At 39.5% G+C, this 19,615-nt stretch overlaps 1 protein-coding gene across 6 annotated transcripts in view; it reads left to right on the top strand.

Moving 5' to 3' along the window:
• The window catches only part of ST3GAL3 (ST3 beta-galactoside alpha-2,3-sialyltransferase 3), a 187,225-nt gene that overhangs the window by 9,754 nt on the left and 157,856 nt on the right, over window positions 1-19,615 (top strand). For all 6 annotated transcript variants that reach the window (XM_074376640.1, XM_074376638.1, XM_074376639.1 and 3 more), the window contains exon 2: window positions 13,517-13,661. In XM_074376640.1, coding sequence (XP_074232741.1) covers window positions 13,547-13,661 — 115 coding nt within the window. In that variant the 5' untranslated portion in view covers window positions 13,517-13,546. The remainder of the gene's footprint in view (window positions 1-13,516; window positions 13,662-19,615) is intronic.

The raw sequence follows: 19,615 nt of genomic DNA, 5'->3' as shown, positions 1-19,615 counted from the left end.
CAACTTTTCCAAATAAAAAATTATGTCTAGAACCTTGTCCTCTGAACAACGTTAAAACAAATAAGCAAAGCCCCAATAAAACCAAACATTGTCAGCTCCTATTCAGAAAGGCTTTTTTTTTTTTTTTAAGTAAAAACAGAAGTGAATTAAAACACGCGAAACTGAAAGTTCTGTTTCTTTGGGTTTTTACCCCTCTCCCCTAGCCTTTTTTCTCAGTTACTTCTAAAGGGGACATCTGACCAGAGACAAACTATTTTTCACTCTTCCGTCTTCTATTTTAAAACCTTGGTGTAGATATCTAATTTCTGCTCAGAAAGTCAACTGACTGCCCATGTTACACAAGTCTGGGTCCAGTCAAGAGAGAGAAAACACCTGGTACTTTGAGCAAGTAAAGTTTAACATAAGAATTATCAACTTTAACACTGAATTAGAGTAACATGAGATTAGCTAGTGAGAAGTAGAGAAATAAGCGCATGGAAAGACCCAGCATTAGCCGTCGGGGGAATGCACATCAAAACCATAGCGAGACACCACTTCACACCCACCAGGATGGCTGTAATCAAAAAGGTAGATGATAAGGAGTGTTGGCACAGGTGTGGAGAAATCAGAACTCACATACACTGCTGATGGGAATGTAAAATGGTACAGGGGCTTTGGAAAACAGCCTGGCATTTCCTCAAACAGTTTAACAGAGTTACCATATGATCTGGGTATATTTCACTCCCAAAGAAATCGAAACTTATGTTGATACAGAAATTTGTACATGAATATGCATTGCGGTATTATTCAGTCAAAAGATGGAAACAACCCAAATGTCCATCAACTGACAAATGGGTAAATAAAAGATGGTATATCCATACGATGGAATGTTATTTGGCAGTAAAAAGAAAGGAAGTACTGACATGCTACAACATGCACGAACCTTGGCAACACTATGCCATGTGCAGGAAGTCTGTCACACAGGACTACATATTGTGTGATTCCATTTATATGAAGTGTCTATAAACATTTGCCTGTTCTGTGGAATAGAAAGTAGTTTAGTGGTTGCTTAGGGCTGGAGGCTTTTAGGGGATTGTCACTAGGGTGCAGAGTATCATTTGGGTAATAGAAATGTCCTAAAATTGATTGTGGTCATGTTTGCACAACTCTGAAAATACAGAAAGCCATTGAAATGTATACTTTGAATGGGTGAGTTGTATGGTATGTGAATGATATTTCAATAATGCTGTCAAAAAGAAGTGAAGAGAATGCTCAAAAATAGAGAAACAGACCTAAGGAGCAGCTGCTGCCCCAGGGCTGAGCTAGGGTGCTCGACAGAGAGAGCTCCCAAGAGATCCCCCCGCAGGCTGAGATCCAGGCCACGGCTCACTGGATTGCAGATGAGCCACTCTGATGCTGCATGGTGGTCCTTGCCAGAAATCTGCCGTCCAGGTACTGAGGAAAGCTGTTTGCAGAGGGGTGTCTCATCAGAGGCACTCTGCTATGAAACTGCCCAAGAGGAGAGCTGAGGGAAGCTGTTGGCTGCTGCTCATTGCTGACTGCTGTGCACTGGAAAAGCCGAGTGTGACACAGGAGCCTACCAGTAGCACACTGGTACATACTGCAACCCAGAAGCAGGGGCTTTCTGACATCCTTTAGTGACAAAGCTTGGTCTCATGCCAGCTGAGAAAAGAAACATTAAGGGCCCAGATCCATTTTGCAGAACAAGCAAAAAGGATGAATTTGGAGCTGAGAGGCAGTAAGTCCGTAACCCCCACAGTGGCTAATCAGAACTGCAGCATACCTTTAGCTTTTTAATTCCCTTTGGAGAGCTTCAGGTTATCCTCCCCACCTTGGCTGTTGTAGTTTGGAAAAGTTGGGATGCTGTGTCGTTGGTCCAACTTACCCTCAGCCCTGCTCTCTCTGATTAGCCGTTTTTGCATGTCCTTTTTTGTACCATTTGCTTGGGTCTCTTTTTCAGACACCAGTTATGTTTATATGAGATCTCCTATGATTCCTGTTGTGTTTTTATGTTTTTGTTTGGATTTGTTCTGGTAATCCTTTTAAATATTTTGTTCTTTTTCATTTTATCTTGCTCATTTTTTAATCCACCATGGCCTTCATGACTCTTACTGTGAGGCTTTTGTTTTTGTGGTGGTGATGTTTTTCTTCCTTCGCTTTTCCTGAGTGCTAACTTTATTTTATTTAAAATTTGTTGTTTTACTGTTTCCCCCCTGAGCTCTCCCTTTAATCTCTGTTTTAGTCAGCTCTTGTTTTACAGAGCCTTTTGGGAGTGGACAGGGCTGGGAGAACCTTTGTTGTGATCTTTGTCTGTTCTGTACTTCCCCTTGACCCTGCCCTTTCATTTCTTCCACTTGATTCTGTAATGATTCCATTTTATTATTGTTCTGATGTACCATTTCACCTCTTCAGGTGAAAAAAGTTACATGACTGAAATCAGATCATTTGGATTTGAATCCTAGCTCTTCTGCTTACTAGCTTCATGGTCTTAGGATAATTTTACCTGTGCCTCAGTTTCTCTCTATATATAATGGGAATGATAACCTTATAGGATTGTTGAGAAGGTTCAGTGAGTTAAATCATAGAAAACTTTTAGAACCGCAGCTAGTCCACAGTAAGCACTATATGAATATTAGCAATATTAATTAATTTTTCCCTCACAGTGACTTGCAATTAGAAAATGCACAGTTCTTCTGCATAGAATAATGTAATATATTGCATGTTAATTAACACCTTAAATCTGCGCAGTCATGCGTAAAGTCTGAAAAGGAGGTGTACATTCAGCAAAAACATTTTAAGAAACTGATGAGCTTTTCAGTAACTTGTTCAGAGATCTGGGTAATAAATAGTATGTAATAACTTCTAGTTAGCTTGTGTCAAAATATTCAAAGGGGAAATACTTTGTGGCTTTTGCTCTGTGGAACTTTGTCATAATTGACTTCATATTCATTATGGCTGATATTTGAAGGTCAGCAAAATTCTAACATATCAGGCTAAAAATTGTTGCCAGGTATAGTTCAGAAAATAACCACATTGTAGGATGTTTTAGAAATGACAGGAGTTTGGTGCAGTTTGTTTCAGTGAGTTCAAATTTTTATAAAATTTTATTTTTTGTAGCTGATTGAAACAACCTAGCTTTATGTACATTTTGTACCTTTTTTTGAGCAGACTAACTGACTGAACATTTGGTCAGTGAGCAGATACATTTTGAATACCTACCAGGGATGCAGTGGTGAATAAAATAGACATGTTCCCTGACTGGATTAGCCAGAATATAAATTTTAAGCAAATTACTGTAAATACTCGTAAGATTATAAGTGCACTATGTAATGGATGGGGATATACAGATGCTGTGGGAATTTCTACTAAGGGGATGAACCCTAAAGTGTGGAGACAGGTGAGGCTTCCCTGTGGAATTAACTTTTCAGCTGAGACTTAAAGGCTTAGTGGGAGTTGTCTAGATGGAGTGACAGAATCAGGATGGCTTCAGCCTGACATTGGGAGACTGTGTGGAGAGTTCAAAACCCTGAAAGACATTCATTGTTGCATGTGAATGGTGAGGTGGTGAGGTATGGCAAGAAAGATGGGTGGAGAGGTGGGTAGGGGCCAGATCATGCAGAGTCTCACATGCCTTTTAAGGGGTTAGGACTTGACCCTGAAGAGGGTGGGAAATTCATAAAGCTTAAGCCTGGAAGTGAAGTGAATTCTATGTGGAGAATGAATTGAAGAGGATCAAGGATGGAAATGGGAGTACCCAAAGGAACTGAAAACAGGATTTTGAGGAGATAATGCACAGCCATGTTTATCTCAGCATTGTTCACAGTAGGCAAGATACAGAAACAACCCAAATGCCCATCAACAGATAAATGGGTTTAAAAAAAAGATGTGGTGCATATTCACAGTGGACTATTATTCAGCCACGAGAAAGGAGGATATTCTACCATTTGTGACAATATGGATTGACCTTGAGCACATTATGCTAAGTGAGATAAGTCAGAGAAAGACGAATACTGCACGGTATCATTTATATGTGGAATCTAAAAATCAACCTGTAAAAAAGCAGAGTAAATGGAAGTTACCACAGGATAGGGGATAGGGAGGTAAGACTGATGATGGTTAAGGGTACAAACTTGTAGAGGTAAGTAAATAAGCCATAGAGGCCAAATAAGCACAATATGATGAATATAGATAATAATATTGTACCATAATGTAAAGTGATAAATATTGCTTCAGTGGCAATCATAATATATAAATGCATCAAAGTAACACGTATATCTTAAATTTACAAAATGTAGCATGTCGGATTTATCACATGCACACATGGAAGAGTGGATACGGGAGCTTATTGGGAGGCTATAGTAGTCCAATTAACAGGTTATGGTGACTTGAAATATGATGGTGGCATGAAGGTAGAGGGGTGGATGGATTCCAGATGTATTTAAGAGGCAAAATTCATAGGACTTGATGGTGATTATATATGGAGGGTGAGTGAGAAGGAAGGTAGTGTCACAGATAATTTCCAGGTTTCTGACAGAGGCATCTGTGAAGGTGTTGCCTTTAATTCTTTTATTGAGATTATGAACACTGGAGAAAGAGGAGGTTTATAGACTATAGACATTTGTGAAACATCTAGGTGATAATATAGAAGTAAATAAACGGACATGGAACTTAGAAGAGACATCTGGATGGAATATATAAAGTTTGGGATAGTCAGCATAAGGATGGTAAATGAAATCATGGAAGTTAAATGAGATTGCCTTGCGGGTATTTATGGAATGAGAATATAAGAAGGCCTGAGACAGCGCCCGAGGTTCTCTCTACATTTAAAATTGCTTGTGCACTGTCTCTTTCCCCACGTACACAAACACATGCATGTGCAAATTATGTCTTTAGTATGTATTACTTTTTGGAATGTGTACAGATTACATTAATTGTGTCTAGAGTTGGGAAAATAATTAGAAATGTATTAATTTATTTGATCTTTAAACAAACACTTCTTAAAAGTACTGTGACCTAGGTGCTATGCTGTTAAATATAGGTGACTCACAGACTGAAGTTATAGTTTCTGCTTTCAGACTGTATGCTCATTCTTTACAGAGATAGAGAAATAGACAAGATATTTTACAAATGTTATGATAAAGGTAAGCATGCATATTAGGAGAGCACAGGGAGCCGCAGTGTAGGGCAGTGTTTAAGGAGTGTTTTTTGAAGGAGATAAGACTTTCACAGAGTCCTGAAAGGTGAGTTGGTGTTGCTAGGTGAAGAAGGCAAGAAAGAGCTCTTAGCACCACACCATACCATCTCTTACAGTTTCTGATGCTGTATTAAGTTCAAGTCACGGGAGGAGTGGTGTCCAGTGGCTTTCGCAGTTAAGAGGTGACAGGTAGGATCCGAAGCCAGATCAGATTGTGGTGGGTTGAAGAATGAATGGGAAGTGAGAAGTCAGACAAACTCTTGTAGGGCAGGGTCTAGGTTTGCCTGTCTTAGTGTCCTCTGTGCCTCACATAATCCCTGGCACTTGGTGTTTGTTGCATTAGCTTTGAACAGAAGAGGGACACGTGCTTCTCTGAGAGATGAATGCATAAGGAGGGGATGAGTCCAGATTGCTGGGTTCCCTCTACATGCTGAAGAGAGCTTGCTGTGAGCACCTGCAGCTCTTCACCCGCATGCTTTTTTATGGCTGTTCAGGGAGGTCAGGTGCGCTCCTGCAGCCAGAAAAGTTCTCAGCGTTAGCCTACTGTTAGTGTTCTGTGTTTTATTCTGGTCTTTTTCCTTTTTTATAGTTGAGTATATGATACTTGTATCTTACCTTTTTTTCATTCAATACTAGGTCACAAGCATTTCCCCAAGTCATTAAAATTTTTTCGTAGACGATATCTCAGTTGGCTGCATAATCTCTCATTTGATGTTTTTTTGAACGTGCATTTGCCCATGTGGTTTAATTTTTTTCTTTTAAGAATTTTAACTTTGAAATAGTTTCAGACTTACAAATAAGTTGCAAAAATATTACAGAGAACTCTTGGGTGTCCTTCAGCTAGTTTACAGTGGTGTCTACCAGATTTCTACACTGTAAAATTACTCTCTTCCTTTCTGTATACATTAGATTATATACTATCCCATTTCTCAAATTTTTACTCATTAATTTCGGCATTCTTTGATGTTTCTTAGCTGACTTATTGCTAAAATGGTTGCTGAATGGTGATTTTCTTATTACATTATTCCTTCTACATTCATTCCACTCTAAGGAAGAGCGTTCTCCTCTCATTTACTAAATTTTAATTTAATGAGTCATAATCCGTTATTATGTCTAAATTACTCCAGATCTGGCCGTGAGGTGCCCCTCAAGCTGGCTGCTTTTTCCTTTTGACATGTTGTCACTCTTTGAGTATTTTCTTACCTTCAGGCTTGTCTTGTGCTTTCTGTGCCTCAGCCCTGGAATTAGCCATCCTTCCAAGGATCACCGGCTGCTGTTACATAGTGGAGGATGGTATTTAAAAAGCAAGATCTGGGTGCTAGGTTTGCTCATTGCTGGTGGGCTGTGATTGCTGCTGGGCCCGTTCAATGGACAGAGCTAGGGCTTATATGCGTGTACACACACCAAGGCACACCCACACTGTCCACTGCTACAGTTACTTTTATATTTGTATGTGTGTATATATTGAAAACCATCAGTTCACACTGATACCGTCAATTCTAGTGCAGTGCATAAGATTTATTCTAGTTTTTCCTTTTCCTTACTTGTGGCTCGCTTCTCCATCATTGAGAAATCCAGCTCCTGTTAGTCTCAATAAATTTACTTATTGGGTCAATCTCATATCATGTGTTGCCACACCCCCAGACCTCTCACCATGGCCTGATGCTCCTCCCCCACTTCACTGCAGGTACCTGTGCCTATCTTGCTTGGCCCCTAAAGCCTAATGGCTTTTAGGTTAAGTTATTTAGAAAAGAAGAGAGGGAGAGAGCTCATTCTTTTTTATGGCTGCATAATCCTGCATTTTGTGGATATACCCTGGTTTATTCAACTCCTACTGAAGGACTTTTATATTACAAATAGTGCTGTAGTAAATAGCCGTGTGTGTAAGTCTTTTTGTATTTTTTTGTCAGTGTATCTTTTGGGATAGTTTCTTAGAAGTGAGATTATTGGGTTAAAGGGTGGGGGCATGTGTGATTTTGTTAAATATTGCTGAGTCCCGCTCACCACCAGCACTGTATGAGGGTTCTCCCTGCAGCCTCACCACTGGAATATGTTGTTAACTTTTTGTCCCCACAGTGAGTCTGAAATTTCATCTCAGAATCTTGAGGTGTTCTTTCCTCTTTGTCTTCGAGGTTTGGGCTTAGATTAAGCTCTCATTTGCTTCTTCGTATGTCATCCACTTTTGAAAATCAGTTTCCTCTTTAAGATGTTTGTTCTGCCTTTTTATTTGAAGATGATTTTCCTTAATGGAAAAGACAGAAATAAAGTAGGTGACTAGTTCACCATTCTCACTGCCGTATCTGTTGAACAAATTGGGCAAATCTGTTGGCTGACTGTTGGTTGTGTGGGTGGAAGTCCCTGTGTGGCTGTGGCAGTTCAGGACAGAAAGACCTGGGTGGGGCTGGTACCAGCCACTTCAGTCCCCTTTCAAAAAGAATGAAAAAACTTTCCAAGAACCACCTGCCTTTTGTAGGCAGGCTGCTTACACCTTAAATTTTTTGTTGTTTTTGTGGGAGGAGTGGACAGAATACATAGTCCTTTGTGTTACTGGAAATGCAAGTCTCCAATTTTTATTTCACTATGAAACCTTTGTACACTTGTTACTTGAATAAATACAAAAATTAAAGTTCAGTATACGAAAACATTGTGAAAAATACCCTCTCCAGACCCACTTTTCAGAGATGATTATTGTGAGAAGCTTGGTGCATATTCTTTTATGTATGTACTTAATAATTAACCTTAATTTTAAATATTACTGTCGTCCTTGTTTGTTGCCACCAGCGTGGGGCCATACAGACATTCATAGACATACTGTTCTACAGGATTTTCTTTCACTTAGCAGTATATTCTATTTTCCTGTGTCAGGACATGTGGGTGTGTCTCATTCTTTTTAACTGGTACATTGTATTCTATACTTGTTATCCTCCTGCCCCCATCGATTCATCATCCACCTTCTTTCCTTGTGTGCTGGTATCCGACCTCTACAAACTGCATCATCTGGGCTTCCTTGCTCTCTGGTTCCAGTTGGGATCAGCTGGTAAAAGGTTATCAGAGGGCAAATGATGAGAGAAGTCAGAGTATTTATTGTCCCCAGCTGTGCCTTGCCCTGGCTGTAGTAGCAGCTGTGTTTATCTGTGGCCACTGCCCCTATTGGCTGGCCTGTCTTCTCCAGCCAACCCTTGCTGGGCTCCAGGAACGCCCTTTTTTCTCCTTCCATTTTCAGCTTGAAAGTAGAAGTAGCTTCCTGCTGTTGCTAGTTCTTGAATGCTTCACACCCCTGGGTGGTTCCTCTAACCTACTCACACAGCTACGGAAAAGCCCGTCATTCCCTTCCTTTGGTTAACTCCTTTTCCTACACGGTCTACTTCCTGCCAAGACCTCAGCTGATACAGGTATCATTGTGTAGACGTCCTACAGTGTATTTGTCTGGTTTCCTACTGATGGACATGAATGTTGTAAATTTCAGTAGATTCAGGTTTCCCCTGCTATCTGAAAGTGGACCATTCCTGTGAAATCTTTTGTAAGCTGAAATGGTGGAAAGCGAAGATGCAATTACCACTAATACATAGGGAAAATTTTTTGAGTGTTCCCAGACCCAAAAAATAACCTACCAAATCATACCAGATAACATCAACATATAGTAAAAGCAGAAATGAAATGATAAACACACAGCCTTCATAAAATAGAAATAATGTATGCATGGTGTTGTTTCACTCCCCAGAATTGGGAAGACAGCAGTTACACTGGAAGGCTAAGAGGTGGTGGTGACGGTGTGTGAGGCTGAATTGTTGGAGACTGGGGTGGTGGGAGGTACAGGAGACTGGGGTGGAGGAGAGAGGGGAAGAGGGTAATTTATTAACATCTCATCATTGTCTGAATCCATCAGAGCAGGCCGGTTACTGATGTCTACACCTTTTTCTGTGTCTGTCTGCCTTGATGTCAAAGGTTGACATTTATTGTCTGCTGTGGGTAATGTGGCTGATGTGACAGGCTTGAATAGAACAGTATGCTTGACTGCTTAGCCTCACACATTTTTCTATCATACAATTCTTTACAGATGCTCAAAACATCCTGCAGACCTGCCCTAAACCTGTGTATCCTTTCAAAATTTAAGTCATACTTTTGTGCAGCACTGCCAGTCATAGTGAAAATCTTACGTAAATGTTTCATAATCAGTTCCTGGATGACTTCACTATTTGGCTGTTTGCTATTGCATTCAGTTTCAATCTGTATCCTTTACTCTTGCAATTATGGCAGTTCTTCATCTGTCAGTTCTTGGTCATAGGGTGCCAAAATCTCGTCAGCACCTTCATCAGCTTCTGCAAACCCAGCCTCCTTAGCTAAAGTCACTATTTCCTTACTTATTCTTGATTTGAAGCCCTGAAAATTGCTTACTACTTCAGGACCCTGTTTCTTCCAAACACCGTTTTCTCACCAAGACTTTTAGCCTATTGAGAGCATCTCCACGATTAGCAGTTGTCAAGTGTATATTGTAATCTTTTCAGATCTCTCATAAGGATGCTTTGGAGTTGCCCCCTCTGTCAGTGGCACTTATAATAAAACGCACCACATTTTTGCCCATAGTAAGTAAGCCTTAATTGTGGCTGTTAGGCCTTGGCCATGCAGTTGCAGCAACATCGTATTTGGTGGTGAGAACACATCATGGATAGTACTACTATACTTGGTAATGCCATGTGGATGAATGGCACAATTATCCATAGTCATGAGGCAGCTATCACTGAGGTTTTTTCTCTACAGTATTTTTCAACAGAAGGACTAATGTGTCCACTCGTGTACTCAGAAAAAGTCAGGTGGATATTCCAACCACTTGGATGGGAATGAAACATAATAGGAAGTGTGTTCTTATCATGCCTTTAAGTGCCCCCGGGTTTTCTGGGGGGTACACGGCTAGAGGCCCTAGGGCAGCATCACAGTGGTGTTAACAGTAGGCAGAGGGCAAGCCTGTCCTTCGATGCCTTGTGTCGCTTAGCCTGCTTTTCTTCTATTGAAGTACATGACTTGCTCAGCAATTTTTTCCAATAAATTGCAGTTTTGTCACAGTTAAACAGTAATTTTCTTCAATTCTTCTGGGAACTTCAGCAACTTCAGTATCAGCCAAAGCACTCTGTCCAGTAACCTTTAAGCTGTGAGGCTGCCTTCATCTCAGAAACTAAACCACCTTTAAATTTTACTCTTGTAACACTTTCATCAACATCGTCCAGTGCTTTCTAATTCAGCTTATTTAAAAGACTGATTTCTCCTAAAGTATAAGATAGCGGAACACTATGCTTTCTGCACCCTGCAATCCACTCAAGCAATGAACTTTGCAATTTATCCATAACTGGATGCCAACTAAAAGAGACCACTTGGCTACTAGCAGAACCAGTGGTAACTTTGGCAGTTTTCAACACTCTTTCTCTCTGAGTGTAAATAGTATGAACAGTGGACGAAGGCAAGTTCAACGCAAGCACAGTCTAAATGCTTACTTATGTCCAGTTTTATGCTAAGCATAACACCCTTACAAGTTCTCTTAGGCTTTTCTGATACCTGAGGACACGTCTTGCTAACAGATACACAAAATAAATGGAGATAAAGCACAGATGCTCACTTTTACAATTTAAAGCTCTGGTGGCTTCATGCGGACGGAGATGCCCAGTGTAGTTCCTGGGGAAGGAAGTTGGTGGTGCCCCTCTGGGTGTCCGCTGCTTCCGTAATGGCTGGATGCAAAACAGATGCTGAAGGCTGTCTTGGCCATTCACCTCTTTTCATGAAAGTGAAAATCCTCTTTAGATTTCTTTCACTTAGTAAAAACAGGTACTAATGTAGGTCTTTCTCAGAAGTGGTGTAAAGCAAACTTTCAAAAAATGGAATATCTCTACCTCCAAATTGCTCCTGAAAGTCTACCAATTTAGATTTCTATTGTGTTATTTGTTTGATTTTTTAATATTCAAAATTATCGAGGCAATACTTGACTTATGACATTTAATTCAAAGTATATAAAGGGAAAGTTATCTTTCATCATTGTATCCTATATTTTAGAGGTAACCATGTCAACAGTTAGCTATAGGTGGGGGCGGGTACAGCTCAGTGGCATAGTGTGCTTAGCATGCACAAGGTGCTAGGTTCAATCCCCAGTGCCTCCATTTAAATAAATAAACCTAATTACTCCCCCCAAAAACCAAAATAGTTAGCTGTGTACCCCATAATAGCTTTTTAAGAAAACATATGTGCTTGTCATAAAGTCAAATATATAGACAAAATAAATTCATTTCTATACGTGTGTGTGTATCTATTTCTGTATCTGTATCAGTCTGTTTATTGAAAGAGCTCACTTCTAGACTCTTCCGTTGATACGTTTGTCCTTTCCTGTGCCAGTATCCATCAAGCTTAATAATTATGACTTTGAGTTGATCTTAGTATGATAAGGCTAATCCTCATTTCATTATTTTTTATTAAATTTTTTTCTTCACTCTTCTTGGGCATGAACTCTTTGGATTAACATTAAATCTAAGTTAAAAAAATAATAGGTTTTGACTGGAGTTAGACTGAACTTGGAGAGAACTGACATTTCAGGAGAGCTGACATATTTCCAGTATTGAATCTTGTCACTTAGGAACTTGTTATGTCTGTTTATTTGGATTTTTTATGTCCTTTGGTGAAAATCTTTTGTTTCTTCCAAAGCTTAGTTTTAGGTATTTTATAGATTTTGTTGCCATCGTGAATGGAATTTTTTCCCCTTATGTTTTCTAGTTGGTTATTGCTGGTGTAGTTTTTTAGAGGCTGTTGATTTTTGCAAGTAAACCATATAATCACTTACTTTAATGCATTTTCCATTAGTTCTAATAGTTTTTTGATTGGTTCTCTTGGTTTTTGTAGGTGGACAGTTATATAATCTGCAAGTGATAACCTTTTATCACTTCATTTATAATATTTATACATATTTTGTCATATATTATTTTGTGACTGAGGTATCTGGGAGGTGGGGAAGGGTGATCCTGGGAAGTCTTTTTGGCTGATGCTACATTAAGGTGAGTATCAAAGAATGTGCAGTAGGTGGAAAGCAGGGTGGTGGAGAATGTATTCCAGACAGACCTTGAAGAGAGAAACAACAGGAAACGTTCAGCGCATAGAAAGAAGAGGGGCTAGGGCACAGGGCACAGATGAGGTTGTGAGAAGCAAGAGGTGGTTGGAGGGTAAATAGGACTGCAGTCAGAAGCTGCTAGACTATAGGGAGCAATTACTTTAGAGCAGTTACTTTATTCTAAAGGAATTGAGAGTTTAGTGAAAGGTGTGTTAGGCAGAATGACCCTTCAAAGATGGCCACACCCTAATCCCTGGAATCTGTAAATATGTTACTTTACATGGCAAAAGGGACTTTGCACAAGAAATGTAAGACCTTAAAATAGAGAGGTTATCCTGGATTATTCAAGTGGGCCCAGTCTAATCACATGAAAAAAGCAAGGAAGTTTCTTTGGCCAGAAACAGAAGCAAGGAGAAGTTGGAGAGATCAGAGGGGGAGGGACTTAACCCTCCATGGGACCATGTGGAAAACATGAGAAGGAGTAGGGGAGCAAAGACTGTCTGATAACCAGCGGAGAAACACGGGGACTTGGGCACTACGGCTGCAAGGAACTGAATTCAGGCTTCAGCCTGAAGGATCTAGGAAGTGAATTTACCTCCAGCTTCTCCAGAAAGAAATGCAGCCCTGCTGGGCCCCTGGGTTAGGGGCTTGTGATACCCTGTGCAGAGGACCCTGCTGAACCACACCATACCTGGATTTTTGGCCTTTATAACTAAATCCATGTGGTGTCAGGCTGCTACATTTGTGGTACTTTGTTGGAGCAGCAGTTAAGTACTTATACAAAGGGGTTTATGTAATGTCACATTTTGTGATACTAACAGATTGCTCCTTGTGCTGTGTGGAAAGTAGGTTTGGGAGAGTGCATATTTGCAGGTGGGAGAACATAAGTGGTGTGGACTGGGGTAGTGATGGAGGGAAGGCTGTCTGATTTGAGATTTATTTGGGAGGTTGGAATTGCCAGAGTTCAGTCATTGATTGGGTGTCAGCAGTGAGGGAGAGGAGGGCCATGAGGATGACTGCTGACTTCTGGCTTGGATGCTGAGTAATGGTGAAGCTGTTCTTTGAGACTGGGTTGAGCAGGTTGGAGGATCCCAGGTCATCAACTCAGTCAGTGGTAATTCTAGGTTGTCCTTCATTTGGAAATTCTCCTATAAATAGTTATTTTAAGGTGGAGTATATCAATAAGATGATTGCTTGATCATTTAAGACCTAAATTGTCTTTTTTTTTTTTTTTTTTTTAGGTCATGTAGGCAATTGTAAATCATGTGAAGATGGGACTCTTGGTATTTGTACGCAATCTGCTGCTAGCCCTCTGCCTTTTTCTGGTCCTGGGATTTCTGTATTATTCTGCGTGGAAGCTACATTTACTCCAGTGGGAGGACTCCAGTAAGTATGGCCAGTCTCGCCCACCCCCAGGAAGAGCCTGCTGCAGGTCAGGACTTGGGGTTTTCCTGTGGCTGCAATGCTCTCATTGTCTTCAGAAATGGGCAGTGAGAGTAAACTGAGCATTTCTGGGACTGAGGCTTAGAAACCACTCTTGTTGCTGTAGGTTGAGACCTTTGATATTCAAAAAAAAAAAAAAAAAACCCAACTGCATGTCATGGCAAATCTTTTTATGAACTCAGGGAAAATGTGCAATTCTTCCATAAAAACCCAAACCATACCAGTCCTTCTGGTTCTCCAGTGTTGTTCTTTTTAAATCACTACAGTTTCTTGCCACTCCCATTTGCCAGTTATTGCCTTAGGGCTTGCTGTTGAAGTTGGTTTCCTGATGCCCTTAAAACATTCACCTTTATCTTTTCCTTGCATTTTCAGTTTTCAGTTTAACACTGGCTTTGTTTTATTTTCACTAAGGAAATTTTGTCCACCTAATCTTTTTAGCCCTTGCTGGTACTGCACGTGCAGCTGAATAGAACAGTGGCTTTTCCCCCACACCCACTGACTCCTAATCCTGTTCTCCCACTTGTAGTCATACTCACTGTTGTCTGTGTGGCTGTCTGAACGCCCCACCCCCGCCCCTGACTTGCTTCTGGCTCCCCAGCACTGCCTGTGTTGTGGTTTGGGGATTGCAGTTGGAGAACTTGCATTGAGCCGCACCGACCTCTGCACGTTGTCCCCTTGGCTGTAGTTCCAGGTGTCACACGGTGGTCACATGTAGCTTTCCTTTTGGTTCTTTTATCTGACGGCTGTCTGAGCTGTGCCCAGGAAAGGTTGGGTGGCCTGTTCTGATTCCTAGTGAGTGTTTCTTCTCTAAAATAGTTTTATTTTTACAAACACCTACTAGATACCAGTGTGGAATTCACTCAAGAGTAGAGTCAGTCTCTAGATATGAGGTTAAAATGAGTTGGAAGAGGCAACTGGCAATTGGCCTATTGCTCTACTGACTCCTTAACATGGAACTGCTCCTATGAAGTGGTTCATTTCTTTCTCAAACTTCTGAAGCAACTTCAGCCAGTTTTAAAAGCGTAGTGTTACAGCTTTCATTTATTGTTTTATATGGAATGTTCAAGTGCCTCTTAAATGCGTAGCTTATAATTATCACTAATTACTTTGTGTTTCCAGAGTTTATTTAAATTTCCCTGTTCCAACTTATTTTTAAAATCAAGGCGACAGCTCAGAGTAAGGAGTATTTATATCAGTGCAGTGTGGAATTCTGTAGTTAGAGACATTGTTCATACCCCTAATGGATGGATTCATCTGTATCCATAAAAAAGATGGAAAAATGTGCAAGGATTGGGGGTGGGGTCTCTCTGTTAAAAGCTACTGTCCAATGACATAACCAAGGATTCAGTCATTTTTTCCTAGAGAAATCAAGAAAGACGTTAACTTGGGGAAGAACTCTCGTGTTTCAAGTTTTAGGCTAGATAATTTACAAATTTAATTTACTTCTTGTTATAACCATAGGAAGATGCGATTATTATCCCTATTTTCCATTTGAGCAGACTGAAGTATTTAGCTTAACTAATTTACCCAAGTTTTGTAGCTAATTGTTAGAACTGGAATTGAATTCTGATTTTCTGTCTTTAAAACCTATGTTCATTATTTTACTGTAAAGTGTAATAAATATTAGGATAGGATTTAATTCTGTATTCTAGTTGGTGAAAAGAGAGAGGGGAGGGACTCAGAGAAGAAATAGTATAAAGTGTCAGGAGGGACAAAGAGAAAGAAAAAGAAAGGAAGTTAAGGGGAAGGGAAAGGCAGAAAGTCCTCCAGGCGACAGGGGTTTGTTAGCTTAGAGGTGACAGGTGCTGCTCGTGTGCTGTAGGCTTCCGTAGTTTGTGTTATCTGCTGTCCTTTGAGTTAGTTGTTCGCTGACTAACCACTATCCACAGCTTTTCTGTGACTCTGACTCTCAAGCCTTGCAGGTATTTGACTCCAAGTAGGTTGTTTAGACCTTCTTACTAGAGCATATTGTTTCTGTGCAGTAATATCAGAGACTAGAGTGATATGACCAGCCCTGAAGGCTTAACAAGTCAGAGAAGGGTCCCTCACTCAATAAACAAGGTCAGGCTGAAGGAGCTTCCCAAAGCAGATGACTGCTGTGTACCGACCGAAAGTTAGGCAATGGTTTAATGCTACTGATGGTGATGCCAATAATAATGAAATGAAAATAATTTATTGACTGTCTACTGTATGTCTGTACTGTAATGGGAGCTTTATATTCATAATTTCATTTGATCCTCATAGTTTATGTTGATTATTATTATCCTCTTTTACACAGGGCTGTAGAAACTGAGGCTTCAAAAAGGCTCAGTAATCACGAGTTTGTATGTCTTCATCTGTGGAACTCAGAGGGCATTTCCAAGTTTGAAAAAATAAATGTCTTTAGCACAATTTTCCCTTAATTTTTATACTACTTGTGACTCATCAACAATATGTATTGGAATTCCTTCATAGTGGGGGAAGAAGAAGAGTCTAGAATTACATTTTTATTATTAAATTATTCATCCAATAAGCCGTATGTTCTTATTATGGCCCACATGCTGTTCTGTGTAAACTGCATATAAGATGAACATAGACTTTATGCTCTCAACCTATAACATGAGAAAGAAATAGGACAACTATTATAATGTGTAATGTTCTAAAAAAGAGGTTTATGTGAAATGCCATGTTAGAGCATGTAATCCCCTCCAGCTAGAAAATTTTAAGATTTAATTAATCCCAAGGCATATTGTAGAAGGATGCAAACTATTTTGTTTTGAGCAGTTTATAGTCACACATGGCCAAGACTTGCCAGGACTTGAGTCAAATGCTTCCTGTATGAGACTGGTGTAGTTATCAATCTGTTTTAAAAAGTTGAGGTTTCCTGTTCTGCATGATAATGAGCTTGAAAGTTGCCATTTTGACCTACAACAAATGAAAAGCTGAACAGACTGAAAACTCACCTCTTCTTGGATCTGTAAGTGAGGGGAGGACACAGGGCAGACCACTGCCACCCAGATGGGCGAGGCAGGTGAATACAGAGGGTCTCATGTCGGAACTGTCACAGGAGCCAGCGCCGGAGTAGACAAACTTGAATTACACTTGATGAATTGCTGGAGGCTCAGGGTGGACAAGACTAAGAATTATAAACTCCAGGAGGACCCAGTCATAGGGGGACCCCTACAGTATCATGAGATTTACCTCCAGGAGCTGGACCAGATTCCCAAAATAAATATTGGAGAAAAATCCCCTCCTGCATCTGGCAGGGAAAGAAAAAAGAACCATTCTGAAATATACTGGAGTACTTTGTTTTTCTTAACAAGGCCTGCCCTCCAGAAAAACTAGTTAACTGGAGCCTAACCTGTTGGAGTATTATCAGAGCCTAACTGGCCTGGGGGAAGTGAAATACCCACTCCAGCCATCTCTAGTGTTGCATGTGGAAGGGAAATATTCCGCTCCAGCCCACTAGCCACTTTACCCCACCTAAGTGGGGAGAGAAAAACTGGGAAATGCTTGTGAAGTTCACTGAAAGACTGAGACCCAATCATAGGGCTGTAGAAAGTTTCCCATCCCCCCACATCTTACCACCTCATTACTAAAGGCCTATTTATAGCGTTCCTTTTACCTGGTACATTATGTCTGGCTATCAAGAAAAGTTATAAAGCATAACAATAAACAGAAACAATTTAAAGAGACAGAGCAAGCATCAGAACCGGATGTGGCAGAGATATTGGAATTACCAAAGCAAGAATTTAAAACAACTATGATTGAATATGCTAAGGGCTTTACTAAGGGCTTTACTGGATAGAGTAGATAGCATGCAAAAACAGATGGCCAGTGTAAGCAGAGAGGTGGAAATTCTATGAAAGAACCAAAAAGAAATACTAGAGATAAAAAAAATACTGTAACAGAAATGAAGAACCCCTTTGATGGGCTTGTTAGTAGACTGGACATGGCTGAGGAAAGACTCTCTGAACTAGAGACTATATCAATAGAATCCTCAAAAACTAGAAAGCAAAGAGAACAAGGACTGAAAAAACAAAAAAACAAAAACCAAACAAACACACAAAAACCCAGAATATCCAGGGACTATGGGACAGCTGTGAGAGGTGTAACATGTGAAATGGGAAAACCAGAAGGAAAAGAGGGAAAGGAACAAGAAATATTTGAAACAGTAATGACTGAGAATTTCCCCAAATTAATGTCAGAACCAAACCACAGATTCAGGACACTCAGAGAACACCAAGTAGGAAAATGCCTAAAAACGATACCAAAGCATATCATTTTCACACTACAGAAAATCAGAGATAAAAAATCCTCGAAGAAGCTAGAAGGCAAAATATACCTTATTCATAGAGGAACACAGATAAGAATTGTATCTGACTTCATCTCAGAAACCATGCAAGCAAGAACAGAGTGAGGTGAAATATTTAAAGTGTTGAGAGAAAAAACCCACCAGCCTAGAATTCTGTACCCTGTGAAACTACTCTTCAACAGTGAAGGAGAAATAAAGATTTTCTCAGACAAACAAAAATCGAGGGAATTTGTTGCAGTAGACCTGCCTTGCAAGAAATGTGAAAAGAAGTCTTTAGAGAGAAGGAAAGTAATATAGGTCAGAAATTCAGATCTACATAAAGAGCACTGGAGAAGGAACAAGTAAAGGTAAAATAGAAACTTTCATTTTTCTTATTCATAATTCATCTAACAGATAACAGTTTGTTCAAGATAATTCCAACAATGTATTTGATTATGTATGCTTACATATATATCACATGTATGTGTATGTTTATGTACAAATAAAATAAATGATAGCAATGATATATTGGATGAGAGGTAGAAATTAGGATTACTTTGTTACTATAAGGTATTCACGCTACCCGTGAAGTGATATAGTGTTATTTGAAAGTGGACTTAGATTAGTTGTAAATATACATTGCAACCTTCTAGGACAACCACTGAAAAAAGTAAAAATGAAGTATAACCATTATGCTAAAAAAAGACAGGAAATGGAATCATAAAAATGCTCAGTTAAAATCACAAAAGTCATAAAAAGAGTGGAAGAGAAAACAGTAATGAATATGTTATTACTCTGCCTATATCAGTAATCTTGTTGAACGTCAGTGGTCTAAATGCACCAATTAAAAGACAGAGATTGTCAGAATGGATCAAAAAATACAATCCAACTATCTGTTGTCTACAAGAAACCCATTTTACTTATAACGACATACAGATTAAAAGTAATTGGAGAAAAATATACTATGCTAATGCTAGTCAAAAATAAGCAAGAACAGTTGTATTCATTTCAGTCAAAGCAGGCTTCAAAACAAGGAAAGTTATCACTGATAGGGAAGGCATTACATAATGATAAAGGCTTCAGTTCCCCAAGAAGATATCAAAATTCTTAATGTGTATACACCTAACAGCAGATCCTCAAACTATGTGAGGGAAAAATTAATAGAATTACAAAGAGAAATAAATGAATCCACCACCATAGTTGGAGACTACAACACCCCTTTGTCAGAAATGGACAGATCCAGCAGGCAGGATATCAGTAAGAACCTAGTTGAACTCAATAACACTGTTAATCAATTGGATATAATTGACACCTATAGACTACTTCACCTAACGACAACAGAACACATGTTTCTTAGACTCACGTGGAGCATTCAAGATAGACCACATTCCGTGCCATAAAACATATCTTAACAAATTTGAGAGAATAGAAACCATACAATGTTTGCTTTCAGGCCACAAAAGGATTAAGCTAGAAATCAGTAAAACAAAGATAACTGGAAAATGCCCAAATATCTGAAGATTAAACATAACACTTCTAAATAACACATGAGTCAAAGAAGAAATATGTGATAATTTTTTTAATATTTAGAACTAAATGAAAATGAAAACAAAACTTATCAAAA

Source organism: Camelus bactrianus, chromosome 13 (assembly GCF_048773025.1).
Source record: "Camelus bactrianus isolate YW-2024 breed Bactrian camel chromosome 13, ASM4877302v1, whole genome shotgun sequence".
Classification (NCBI taxonomy): domain Eukaryota; kingdom Metazoa; phylum Chordata; class Mammalia; order Artiodactyla; family Camelidae; genus Camelus; species Camelus bactrianus.
This window is presented reverse-complemented; position numbering and strand designations above follow the sequence as displayed.